General features: G+C 42.3%; 1 protein-coding gene and 1 long non-coding RNA gene across 9 annotated transcripts in view; one reads left to right on the top strand and one right to left on the bottom strand.

Annotated features, from left to right (window-relative positions):
* Positions 1-13,671, bottom strand: part of LOC307213109 — an 84,320-nt gene that overhangs the window by 57,704 nt on the left and 12,945 nt on the right. The gene's annotated exons all lie outside the window — the stretch shown is intronic.
* Positions 1-13,671, top strand: part of LAMA2 (laminin subunit alpha 2) — a 390,451-nt gene that overhangs the window by 372,034 nt on the left and 4,746 nt on the right. For 5 of the 7 annotated variants that reach the window (XM_079970713.1, XM_079970718.1, XM_079970714.1 and 2 more), the window contains 6 exons: positions 3,796-3,855; positions 6,233-6,345; positions 8,288-8,477; positions 10,121-10,276; positions 11,685-11,838; positions 12,705-12,835. In XM_079970713.1, coding sequence (XP_079826839.1) covers positions 3,796-3,855; positions 6,233-6,345; positions 8,288-8,477; positions 10,121-10,276; positions 11,685-11,838; positions 12,705-12,835 — 804 coding nt within the window. The remainder of the gene's footprint in view (positions 1-3,795; positions 3,856-6,232; positions 6,346-8,287; positions 8,478-10,120; positions 10,277-11,684; positions 11,839-12,704; positions 12,836-13,671) is intronic. The other 2 variants (XM_079970719.1, XM_079970715.1) reach the window with 1 other exon arrangement.

Genomic DNA, 13,671 nt, shown 5'->3' with positions numbered 1-13,671 from the left:
AAAAATATGGCTTTTCTGATGAAATTCCACCCAGACAGCAACTTTAGCCAGGTTGTGTTTGTGAGGTGAATACCACTGCAAAAAAGAATTCACCGCTTCATTTTTACCGTTGTCACCTATCTGATACTTGTGCTTTTTCAGTTGCTTGTATATGAACCTGTCATCTAAAGGGAGAAAGGCTTCGATTCTCATTACTCAATCTCTTCTCTTTTCCACTTTCAAAAGATAGAACTTATAGGTCAGAATGTCAGCATTTCAAACTTTGCTTGACACCTGTTTGTTAGTTTCATCAGATAGTCCTATATAAGCCACTGTGGAAAATCAAGCCAACATCTCTCCTTGTCCACTACAATCACCACATTATAGACAGAGGGTTGGGTCCTAAGACAGAGTAGAAGGACACATCTTTCCTGTCCTGTGCCCTCCCATGAACCCATGAAATGTATGTCCGCAGAGCGAGGGGATCCTCTGAACATTACAGACTGCAGTAGAAGAATAGAATTGCCAAAAGTCCAGCAGAGACCATTTTTGAGAGCAGTGCATTTGTGGTTTTCTGGTGGACTAGTTTTGTGCATGACTTTTAACATATGGATCAGTCATTTTGAACTACTCTATGTAACTATTGCTGTGTGCTTTAAAATGGTCTGTCTAAAGAAGAAGGAATTTAAAAGGATGATTTTCTAGCTGAGATCAATCTTAATAATAATAGAGGATGGTAGATGTGCATTATTGATTCATAAATATGATATAGAACACTTTTCCTTCAATCCCACAAGGTGGCATAATGGTAACATGCATTTATTAATGCAATATTTCATTTTCCAGTTCTTTTTAAAACATATAGTTCAATAATATGTTGGGAATGCAAACAAGTTGAGCCAGATTTCCAACCAGAAGCTGGTGGTTTCAGTTTAAGCCATGCTACAGTTTATGCTAGTTTGTCATAGTTTTCCAGCTTGAAACAAGACCTAAAATGAATTTTCCATTTCACTTTCCTTTGCAGCCATGTAGCCAATCCATAAGTAGGTAGAACAGACTTGTCAGTTGTTCAATGTAAATGACAGGTGATATATCCAAATGGTATATTATAGCAAGAATAAAAGCAAGCAAAACCTTCACTTACTGCAGAAGTAAGATCAAGAGTTGCAAAACATATTTTGTAATAACTTTATTATCCAAAAAGCAAAAATGTAAAATGATAAAATTAACCACCACTTGTTGAACTTCAATATATTCAAAACACTGTACATGCTTAGCTCAGGAATGGGATAGGAAACTGTGAAGGTGCTGTTGTACTCCAACTCCCTTCATCCTTAACCATTGGCCATCCTGGCTGGGCCTGATAAGAATTCAACACATCTGGAGGACCACAGATTCTCCATTCCTGATTTAATTGGGTAGATTAAGCTCTAATCTTAATCTAAGAGGCTACAGTAAGTAATAACACATTATATGTAGGGCCACCTCCAAAGACAGTTCAGAAACTTCAGCTGGTGCAGAATTTGGTAGATAGGCAGCTCACTAAAGCAAGACAGTCTGAGCATATAACTCCAATCCTGGCCCAACTACACGGGCTGCCAGTTAGTTTCCAGGTCCAATTCAAAGTGCTATAAAGCCTTTAAACAGCTCAAGAACACAATGCCTCAAGGACTGCCGATCCAGGCCCAGCAATCATCATCTGAGGCCCTTCTTTGTGTGCCTACTCCACAAGAGTCCAGAGGGTGGCAACACAAGAATGAGCTTTTTCGGTGGTGGATCCCCATTTGTGGTATGCTCTCCCCAAGGAGACTCACCTGGTGCCCTCATTACATATCTTTAGGCACCAGGTGAAAACCAGGCTTCAAGCTGAATAACATTCTATGGCCTTTTAAATGTGGTAGGGTGGTTTTTGGTTTGTTTTTGTTTTAATATATATATTGTGCTTTCATTTTGTATTTTTATGTTGTGAACTGCCCTGTCATCTTCAGATGAAGGGTGGTATACTAATAAATAATAATAATAGATTTTGTTAGTCCACTGACATAATTGTTTTTTACAATATGAGAAGTTCTGTGTTCATATACCAGTCAGACTGGAATATGAGTGCATGCTTTGTATACAGACCCAGATTTATTTCCTAATAAATTTCCTGCTGTCCTTTGGAGTAGATAATACTCTACTTGATGAACCAAATGATAGTATTTTCGTCTGTCTTCTAAACAGTTTACTATTTTAGTGGAATGATGCCATTAAGAAGGTAATGGTTTTATATATGCTGAAAAGCTGACATAGCTAAGATTTCTGACAATTTCTGCCGCAATGTCCAAGCAAGGAAGATGAATACTTCAGTAAGATTTCTTTTATGTTGAGGTGATATCAATTGTCCCTTGAAGTATCATTTTCAGGTAAAAAATAATGGATCCTACTTTATTCAGAATGCCTAATATTCTTAAGTAGTGCATAGATTCCAAAAGGCCTTTACTATGGAAATAACAAAATGTGTATTTGTTTTGAAAGTGGCACAAGAGACACTTGGTGTTTGCTGCAACAAGCACAGATACCATTTTAAAATGTGTTACTATTGAAATGGTTATTAGGTGACTTTAAACATGAGGGAATGTTCACACTTCTTAATGCTTTATTAGACCAATGTAATTTCATTTTATATTCATCTGCCTGATGATTATATCTTTAGTGTTGAGTCATCTGAGCAGTGAATGTCTTAGATACTTCTGATATATTTCACAATGTACTGGTTATGAGCTTAGCCTTTTTCACTTCATTCTACATAGATGGCTTTCAGAGCAACTGTAACCCCTGATCAGTTCCACTGGGAACAGCATCCTGAGAGAGGGCTTTCTCTGTGGTTGCTCCTAAATTATGATACTCTCTCTCTCCACAGAGGTACCATATTTACTCGAGTCTAATGCACCATCGAATCTAATGCGCACCTCAGGTTCCAGAACCTTGAAACCAAAAAAAGTATTTACTGTTGAATGTAAATGTCCCCTCAAATCTAATGTGCACCTTAATTTTCACAACATAATTTGGCCAAAAAAAAGGTGAGCATTAGATGCGAGTAAATACGGCATGTTTAGCATCTTTATTGTATAGTTTTCCCCATATGCTCTTTACCTTGGCCTTTGACAATTAAGCTGCTTTTGGGAGTGGGGGATTGCAACCCACCTCTTTTGCTGGCCTGATATTCCATTGTTCCATTTTGGAATGTTTTTATGTTTGTTTGTTTTTAAAAATGTGACTTTTATCAGTTTTTAAATGTATTTATGGTGAAGGGTGGGTGATAAAGCTAGCTAGCTAGCTAATTAATTCCATGATGCTGGAGTGATCATGGTGTGCTTCTGACAGGAGAGGTGAAGGGCCCTATGTGGAGCACAAAATGGTGGAAAATTATTATCTCCCATCCTCCAACCTTCTGCTCCAGGCAGCAGCAGGAGGCAGGGCTGCACATGCCACAGAAAACACACCACTCTGGGCCCCAGTGAGGACTGGCCAATTTTGTTTGCTCCTGGAAAGGATTTCAGCTGCTGGAGTTTATTTGCTGTTGCTTTGTCCTGTATTTTATGTTGCAGGTTTAATGCAGGCATAAACAAAGCTTAATTTGCATTTTGAATATGGATCGTCTTCATTTCTGAGGAAGAAGATTTTAAAAATAATAAACTAATAACTTGAGGTTGGGCGTTCTGGATATTAAAGTCTTACAGTAGCTCTCTTTCTGCTGCAAACACTATAGTGTGTGTGTAGCGAGACAACTTCAGTGATTGCTGCTTCTGCCTCATGTTATTTACTGCTTCTTAGGACTTGCTTGCTGCTGAAGTGAAGAGCGCCAACATTTCAGCTGACTTTGGCACTGTGACGGTATCTCCCAGTGTTTTTCCCAATTTCCCCCACCCTGGTTTTATTTAACACAGCTAGATGCTGCAGTGCTGTTTCACAGTGATTTTATCTTCTTGCTTTGCTACTAAATGGCTTTTTCTCTTCCCACCCACCCACCCGCCGTAGTGCAGCTTTGCAGACGAATGTGTGAGACAGTCAGACAGCAGTCTTCCCATTTGCTCAAACTGCTCTACTGAAGGTATCAATTTCCTGTCTCACAGGAAATGTCACATCAATAAGATTTCAGCTAAAAGAATTAATTAAAAGGTTCATTCTTGAAGCTGTTCTTCGGCGTACATGGTTGTAAAGTTTCAGTCTTTTCAAAAAGCTATACGTTCCCATTCCAGTAACATTTCTAATAAACATGAATGCTTTCATTTTCTCCCTCTGGACATTTTTGGTCCATTGTAGTATTTAATATAATTTGGGTTTCACTAAGCATCTTTATATTCTTTCCTGGTCCATGCCAATCAAATGGTGGAGGGCCCGTATATGCTGTTATCTATACACCTAGTTTCAAGTAGCAACTGAGAGGAAAAAAATATACGCAACTCTGTTAAAATAGATGTGGACCTGAATGTGCAGGAGCGTGAGATTTCCCTTTGCCAGTGGTCAGTTGCTGAAGGACTAGCCTCACACATTTGCAACAGGGCTCTTCCAGACGTCCTCCTGACTTGACTTTCTGGTTCATAGCAGGACATGCAGCAAAAAGTACCTCAAAAGAAAAAAATCTTCCCTTTGTGGGGGTCTAGGTGAACCTGGTTGTTCAGGACATAATAGCAGCCTGCATAGATATTGCTGGTTCATCTGGAGCAGCTGCAGAAACCATAACTGGCACTCTGAACGTGCAGATTTTCAGTGACCAACACTTTCATTCAGAACATCAATTTCTCTGAAAGCACTGTGTCTGGAAGTGCCTTTAACATCTTTGTGCTCTTTCTCTTTGTACCCTTTCTCTTTTGAAGAGAATGTTTATTCCCCCCAAAAAAACCCATTTGAAAGCCGATACCCAGATCATTGTGATTGGTTGCATGTTGCTGAAGCATAAAAGAAAGGAGATTCCTCTTTAAAGTGTAAATGTCTTGTTTCCTAATGTATAATTGATGATGTTTTGAAAATGTTTTATGAACAGAACTCCAAACATTGCAGTCTAATCTCCACTGAATTAGAATAAAAGCAGACGAAAATGGTTACCCGGGGCTATTAAACAAAATGTTTTGTAATATGTATATTTGGACCTATTTTTGCCCTGAAACATTTTTCTCTTGTGAATTGCTTGTGTCAGCCTATTCATTTATCCTCTTCATAGCATATCCACTAGAAGCAGAAAACATATAATATGGCATTCATGTTCATGTGGTTCTTTAGTACATGACACTGATTTACTTACGTCTGTAGCTAGAGTGTCAAATGTAAAGAGTTTTCACATAAAATTTAAGAGGGAATTCCACAGTCTTCAGGATGCTTCTGCATAAGTTGCCAGAACCCGCAGGGGAACTCAGGTCCTGCTCCTCACCTCAGGTTTTCCATGGGAATCTGGCTGGCCATAGTGAAAACAGGTAAAGGTAAAAAGGTAAAGGGTCCCTGGACGGTTAAGTTCAGTCAAAGGCGACTATGGGGTTGCGGCGCTCATCTCACTTTCAGGCCAAAGAAGTCAGCGTTTGTCCACAGCTTTCCAGGTTATGTGGCCAGCATGACTAAACCGCTTCTGGCACAATGAAACACCATGACAGAAACCAAAGCGCACAGAAACACCACTTACCTTCCCGCCACAGTGGTACCTATTTATCCACTTGCACAGGCATGCTTTCGAACTGCCAGGTTGGCAGGAGCCTGGGACAGATCAACAGGAGCTCACTCCGTTGTGGGGATTCAAACCGCCGACCTTCCGATCGGCAAGCCCAAGAGGCTCAGTGGTTTAGACCACAGTGCCACCCACGCCCCTAGTGAAAACAGGATGATGGACTAGATGGGCTATTGGGCTGATCCAGCAGGGCTTGTCTTATGTGCTTATGACATAAAAAGTTGAGTTTGCTTCACTCACCTAACCTATGATGATGTTTTAGCTGGTATGCCCCCAAAAGCAGATGTAGAATTGGGTCTGGTGCATAGATGCAGCACTACTTACTTCAGCTTTAAAGCAAAAAGGCAAGCACAGGAAGAAAGAGAAACATTGTTTTAGGATGCATCTCCTGTGTTGTTCAAAGTGAATTCTGCTGTTTACAAAACTGAGATACTGGCATGATCCACCCGTCATACAAAATGTGACCTGCTTTCCTTAAGAGTGTGTGGGAAGGGCTCCATGCTAAACTAATAGAGCACGATGAATAAGAGATGATGGCGGTGTTTTGTTTTGCAGGAACACTGCGCTGCTGATGTGGAGCCAATTACCTTGGAAGGCGGCAAGCAATTTGGCCTCTCAAGGAACAGTCATATTGCAGTTGCATTTGATGACACAAAAGTTAAGAATAAGTATGTTCCATACTTTTGAGATGATATGGTGGTGAAACTCATTGTGGTAGTGTGGGATGAGTAATGCTTGGGCATGCTTTTAGGCAGGACAGCCACAATTGAAGGAGCTGTACAAGTTTCTCTTCATTTCATGCTGCACAAAATGACCGTTTGAAATGTTCTTGTTCTTCTAAAACTCAGCTCAACAACGTTAGATGCTACACTTAGCAAGAATTCCAGACTTGAAGCTCCTTTCCTAAATCAGTGTAGCTCTTTAATATGTGTCTCATTCCTGAAAAAGCCCAACAGAGCAAAAATAATAATAAAGCAAAAGTGCCAAGGAGACAGAATTAATTGGTCTATATTTAGCAAGTCACAGACAAGAACATTTCTGTGTTGCTGGAAGTCACTAATTTCCTAGAATTATTTAAACTGCAATCTATGGGCACTTAAAGCTGCAATCCTATAGACACTAAATCCTATGGGACTAAGAATCATTAACATCAACAGGAATTGTTTCTGGGGAGATATACATAGGATTACACTATTAAGAATCTTTTTTACAGTAAATATTTTGAAGTATGAATTTACACTTTTACATATAAACTGATATTTAGAACATCAGTTTCAGTTTCAATTATGGATATAGAAGGCAGCCTCAGAGTCTTCCATGGTTTTTTTTTTTAATGTTGTCAGAGCTGCCTCTAGGTCCCAGCTCACAGAGGACCAACGCTAGGCTGTCGTAATGTACAAAAGTCTATATTGAAGTTCAATTTCCATTTCAAAGCCGCAGCACGCAGCTCTACGTCTTAAACCCTAGATCGGCGAAGTCCCATCTGAGTCTCCTCCCCTCTGACACCAGTTTAAGATCCTAGCCCTGCTCCACCTTTTCCGCTGCTCTCTCCTCCTCTGGGTCCTCCTGCCCGCTGGGGCATTGCCCTTTCTGGACTCTTCCGACGCTGAGTCGCTTAGCTCCTCCCCCTGCCTCCTGCGGGCTTTAGGACCCGGTTCCCAAACCTCATTCTCTGCTGTCCCGCGCTCCTGTACATTTGAACTTGCCTCTCGCACCAACCCAGTGACCTTTCTCCTAACCGTTACACTACTTCAGTCACTGCTTCCCTCTTCCGGGATACTGGCCGGATCTGACCTCCCCTCCGTTGTCTGACTTTCTGATGGAGGCGTGGTCAGCCCTGCCTCGTCTTCTCTCCCTGGTGGGGAATGCACTGGCCCCGATACTTGGGACTCTTCCCCCCCACTCTGCTCTGGTGGTGAAGCTGGTCCTGATTTCCAACTACTGCTCTGGGAGTCCCTGCTGCCCCCTTGCTCCTGGGGCGTTCCCCTTGGGAACCCCCTACCCCTGGCCACTGGCGCCCCCTTCTGTGAATCTTCCGATTCGCTGGAGAGGCTCATGGAATCCCTCGGTCCACTGTCCTCTTCTCCTACGCTCCCCTCGGATTCTTCCCCTTCGCTCTCCATCTCCTCTCTTCCCTGTGCCTCTGCTCCTGAGCCCCTGACAAATGTTCTTTGGATGCTAATTATTGTTTGAATTCATCTATTTTATGTTTTTCATTTAAGGGTCTGGACCCAGACTTGCTTTTGGATGATGGAATGGCTAACCCCATTCTACTCAGAACTCACACCTATCCAGTTCAGTAAACTGAAAACCTGTTTGCTCTTAAAATGATCTATTGGCCTTTTGTGGGCATAGCGACAAGTTTTTATCCCTTATTTTTCTGCACCACATAAAGATGATATTGTTCTAGCTCTAAATCAAGTCTATGCAGTAAGTGCATGAATACTGTATCCATACACCTTGGCAAGTTCAGAAATAGGAAATGGGTATCTTAGTTTTATTTGTCTTATAAATAATGTTGCCTTTAGCGATGTTAGTTTTATGACGAAGAGTGAAAGATAAAGCAGATTAATGCTTCCCGACTTTGTGGTCTTTTTTCCAAATGTATAGACTTACCATTGAATTTGAAATCCGAACTGAGGCTGAAAATGGGTTGCTCTTCTATATGGCTCGGATCAATCATGCTGATTTTGCCACCGTTCAAATAAAGAATGGCTTTCCATACTTCAGTTATGACCTGGGCCATGGGAACACCAGCACAATGATTCCTGAGAAAATCAATGATGGCCAGTGGCACAAGGTATGGAGCAATGATGGTCAGCACCTATAGAATTAGGTTATATGTGGAACGGGGAAGGGAATCCCAAATGAGGGAGCATTGTAGAAGGAATAGATTGGATCGAATCTTAGCTGTCCATAAATGGAATGACTTCTTCTGACATTTTTGACCCATTGAAGGGATGGATCCCATTGGCAGAAGTGGATAGTATCCCCCCCCCAGTCCAACCCTCTCTCTAGAGCAGATTCCTGGACATTGCCTGGAACTATAGGGGAAGGTGGGATTGGCAGGAAGCTGTCACCAGTTTGAGCAAAGTCTTGATCCAAATCAAGGAAGGCAGCAAAACAAGAGACACATGAATATTCTCATAGGGTTTATTCAAACACAAATGTCATGTGTATTGCAAATGTTGCTATTCACCAGAAGTCCTAGTTATTAGCTTCTGATTGGCTTCTGTTGAAAGCAGAATGCTCAGCCAGTTTCGCCCCTGCCTGCTTGCTTGCTCACTTGGATTAATGTGTTTTCTAAAAGAGCAAACAGTACTATTCCACACCATTACTAATATTTCATGGAACATAAGACTATCAATAGCTATTAGCCACTGCTAGAGGGAGGGTGCCTCGGAATACCACAAGTCAGGAGAATGTTGTCATAAAAACTCTGTGGTTTTTATACTAATACATGCCATTTTCCTAAGCACCTCAGTCCTCAGAATATAACAGTGCAATCCTGAGCGTGTTTGTCAAAAGCAGACACCAATAGACCTTACTTCTGTGTAGGATTTCAGTCTAAGGGTGCAGAACTATAGTCACCTCAAAGCAAATCCCAGGGAATATTGTGGAACTTATTTCTGAGTAAACATGCATAGGATTGCACTGCACACAGTAGAGGACACTGTGGTGAGGCTTGCCACTCATCCGACCTCCCATAAGTTGTGTAGAGTGAGACTGGCAAGGTGGCAATGGCAAGATTCCTTGATCAAACACACCACGTCAACCTCCCTGCTGCCTCTTCCTGTAAGCTGCGGCAAAAAGACCAACCAGCAGTCAAGTGGCACATCGCCACCACGCCATCTGCTACTGACAGCACGCGATCCTATTAAGTGAAAGGAAGGTAACTTAAAAAGGTAAAGGTACCCCTGCCCGTACGGGCCAGTCTTGACAGACTCTGGGGTTGTGCGCCCATCTCACTTAAGAGGCCAGGGGCCAGCGCTGTCCGGAGACACTTCCGGGTCACGTGGCCAGCGTGACATCGCTGCTCTGGCGAGCCAGAGCCGCACACGGAAACGCCGTTTACCTTCCCGCTGGTAAGCGGTCCCTATTTATCTACTTGCACCCGGAGGTGCTTTCGAACTGCTAGGTTGGCAGGCGCTGGGACCGAGCAGCGGGAGCGCACCCCGCCGCAGGGATTCGAACCTCCGACCTTTCGATCGACAAGCCCTAGGCGCTGAGGCTTTAACCCACAGCGCCACCTGCGTCCCAGCATTCGTTAAAAATGAGGGATGTTGCATCACAAACCAAATCATATGCATGTTAACTCAAAAGTAAATTCCACTGTGTTCAATGGGATTGCTCTCAAGCAGTATGAATAGGATTGCAACCTAGATATAGTGGTGGTGTCGGTGGCGGCAGCAGCGATGTACTAAACTTCTATCTTTTTTCCAGATAAAAATATTCCGAACCAAGCAAGAAGGTGTCCTTTTAGTTGATGGTGCTACAAACAGGACCAGAAGCCCAAAGAAAGCTGACATTTTGGATGTAGTGGGGATGCTGTATGTTGGAGGATTGCCAATTAATTACACAACTAAAAGAATTGGTCCCGTAAGTAAAGACGACTTTTTGTGTTTTTTAAAAAACCCTAATGGATTGTTAGTTATGTGTTCCGTGACACCACTGTCAGGCACATGGTGTAGCCACGCTGAACAAAAGGCAAGGATGAGCATTTTGCTTCTGGTGTCCTTTAAAAGACTTGAGGTACTCGGTTCAAAAACTGCATCCTTAACCTCCCCTTTGAGGCTGAGTAACTTATTCCTTTCCCAGCAATGCCCATCTGCAGAGGCTAGCAATGCTGGCATGGGGAGCATCATTCAGGTGGTCCAAGCTGTTTCTCTGGTCCAAGGTGTTACCAGAGTGGTATGCATCCATCCATGAGGAAGCAGGTCCCAAGGTGGTCCAGTAATGCCTGAGCTGAGTCCTGTAGCTAATGTCATGGTGGGGCAGTGGCACAGGTGGGAACACCAGATTGATTCTGCCATTGCCCCATCCCACCTTCTATCTCCAAGGAAGCAGCAGCAGCAGAAGGTCAGGTGAGTGTTCCAGCCCCACCAATCGCTGCTGGCATCTACCCAGGAAACATGAACAAGAGTTTCTGAGAAAAGAATCTCTACACTGCCAGTTCAAGGCCTTTGTGTCATAGAGAACTTGGTAGTAATGTGGCTGTGCTAACCTCTCCTCACACTATCAAGACACATTTCACAGTGGGTTGTATGCTGGCCCAGTGAGTGAACTCCTTATGTTACAACCTAGCCTTCACACCAATATTCCACATGCATCTTTTTTATTTAAAAAAAAAATCAGCAACTGTATACTGTATTTATATATAATACAAAAAAATCTCCTAAAAATCTAAAACACAAAATAAAAATTAGAAGTGTAATCTTTGCCTGTCTTGGAGAGGTGTCTGTTTACCTGATTGTTGAAGACAAAAGAATCTATTTGCATAGGAAAAAGAATAAATCAGTTGACAGAACAGATTTATCATTGAACAGTAGAGGTTACATGGCTGCATTCTTGTCCAAGAGATGTACAAATGCTAGCAATAGTAATCTCAAAGCACACTTTTGTGATGTGGAAAATATGTTCTACCCAGGAAAAATAATACATTTTATATTCCTATATTCCTAATGTAATTTGGCAAGCTATTATACCACACATTTTCTGTCACCTTTGCTTAAGCTTAGAAAACTGTGACCCACATTCTGTGTAATCTAAACCTTAGAATATCCTAAGCAACGTGATTCTGCAGAAAATTAAAGGATATTGCCCCATTAATGCCTGGTTTTTTTGTATAGGAGTCATGTAATCAGTCTTGTTCATTTCAGAAAGCCAAGAACAATGAATTAAAAATGCTAGCTACTCGCCAATGCCATATCTCTGACTTTTTCAGTTGTGGGATGAAAGGATTTTAGATAGCTGTGCATATACTAACACCTTTCTCACCCTTACTCAGGTTGTCTATAGCATTGATGGATGCATGCGAAATTTCCAAATGACAGAGTCTCCTGTTGACCTGGATAATCCTACCTCCAGCTACAATGTTGGAAAGTGCTTTGCCAGTCCACAGAAAGGAACGTACTTTTCAGGAACAGGGTTTGCCAAAACAGGTAACGTTATGTGAGGTTTTATTCCAAAATGGAGCACCAGGGGATTGTTACAATTGTTCTTCAGAAATCATGGTTGGGCCCTCCTAAGAAGACAGTTGCCTAGGGAGGTATGAATATATCGGAGCATAAAGGCTGAGAAGTGAAGAAGCAAAATGAAAGAAATATAGATTTTTATGATGGCCCACAGGGATTGCTACCTGTGCAAGGTTTGTTGAAATGTACTTTGTTCAACAGCAGTAATATCAGGATTGTGGCTATGATTTAATTTACAAAAGTTCTTTTAATGAATGAAAGAATAACAAGAGTGTCATTTAAAAGAACTTGTGCAGTTATAACTATAAACCCCACAACAATTCTAAAACATTGATATATCTGTTTAAATAATCTTATTTTATTAAAGAACATGACTTGGATTCTAACTTTCCTCCCTTGAGTGCAGCAGAATTCCCATTCATGGAACAAGGCTTCCCCCTGCCCTCCCCTTCAGCTTCTGCACTCCCAAAATCGCATTGAACTCTTATATGAACAGAAATGTTCCTATGGTGACAGGCTTATTCAGCCCCCAGAGGCATTCAAGACAGACTGATACCAACAGATTCTCTCTCAAGACAGATGGATACCAACATTTTATGTCCTCATCCTTTATCTTCTACCTTGCTCGGATAGTAGAGCCCACTGAGGCCCTCAAGCCCAGGCTGAAAGCCAGTCTTCCATTGCTGGCAAATTAACCATTTGTTGAAGGAAAGGGCTTAGGAGTTCAGTGTACCTGTGCCCCATGTATTTTCTGTTACTGTGGCAACAACATTATTACTGGTGTTATTTCCAAGCCTCTGAACTTGACACAGCATTTCTTCCTCACTTCTCAGTTGGAGCATATAAAGTAGGATTGGATTTGCGAGTGGAGTTTGAGTTCCGCACAACTCGGACAAATGGCGTCCTCTTGGGGATCAGCAGCCAAAAAATGGATGGGCTTGGCATTGAGTTGGTAGATGAAAATGTGAGTATGGAGCTATGAGAATTGTTTCAGACAATCTTCTGTTTATCAACCACTTCATGTAAACCAGCTTTACCTAACCTGCTGACTTCTAGATTTTCTGGACTCCAACTCCTGTCAGCCCTAGCCAGCATGGCAAATAGGCATGGGGAGGAGTGACTGAGGTGAGCTGGTGCTGTGTACCTGGCTTCACTGCAGTGGAGTGCTGCTGCTTACTGGGAGGGGTGAGGCAGCGGGAGGGTGGGAGCACCAGATTGGTGTTATGTGGCTCATCAGTCGAGCCAATCTCCCCTCCATCACATCCTGCTCTGCCCAGTAAACAGCAGCCCCTGTGCTGCTGGAAGGCCAGGTGCACAGCACCACACCTCCTCCTTTGCTGCTCCTGGTCAAGGATATGAGAGGAGTTGTAGTCTAAAGCACCTGGAGCTCGACAACAAGATTTTTGTCTTTATACCAGTACTAGAGCTAGGCGACACAATCAGTATACCATCCGAAACCGGTTTGAAGTACGTATCATGATAAGTTTCATCATTTTTGACCTGGCTATGCAAAAAAATCACGGTGTTTAGCTGAAAACCAGGTATCACCAAGGCACTCTGTACTTCTTGTTAAGTATAAAAAGGGTTTCATTTGGCATTTTGTGGTCTTTGCAGGTCAACTGAAGAAGCCCAACAGGGTATTTACATATGGGTGTCTCTCTGACTTGCAGGGCAGAGCCTGGCTGCTCTGTCCCACTTTCACATTTAGAATATCACTTTAGCACCTTACCAGGTTTGTAGGAATAGGATAACTAGATCCCTCGTGATGAAATTTCTGTTTGCCTTTCCAAACCTTATCAC

This window comes from Podarcis cretensis, assembly GCF_951804945.1.
Source record: "Podarcis cretensis genome assembly, chromosome: 3".
Taxonomy (NCBI): Eukaryota; Metazoa; Chordata; class Lepidosauria; order Squamata; family Lacertidae; genus Podarcis; species Podarcis cretensis.
Note: the sequence above shows the minus strand (reverse complement) of the source record. Positions and strands in the feature narration are given on the sequence as shown.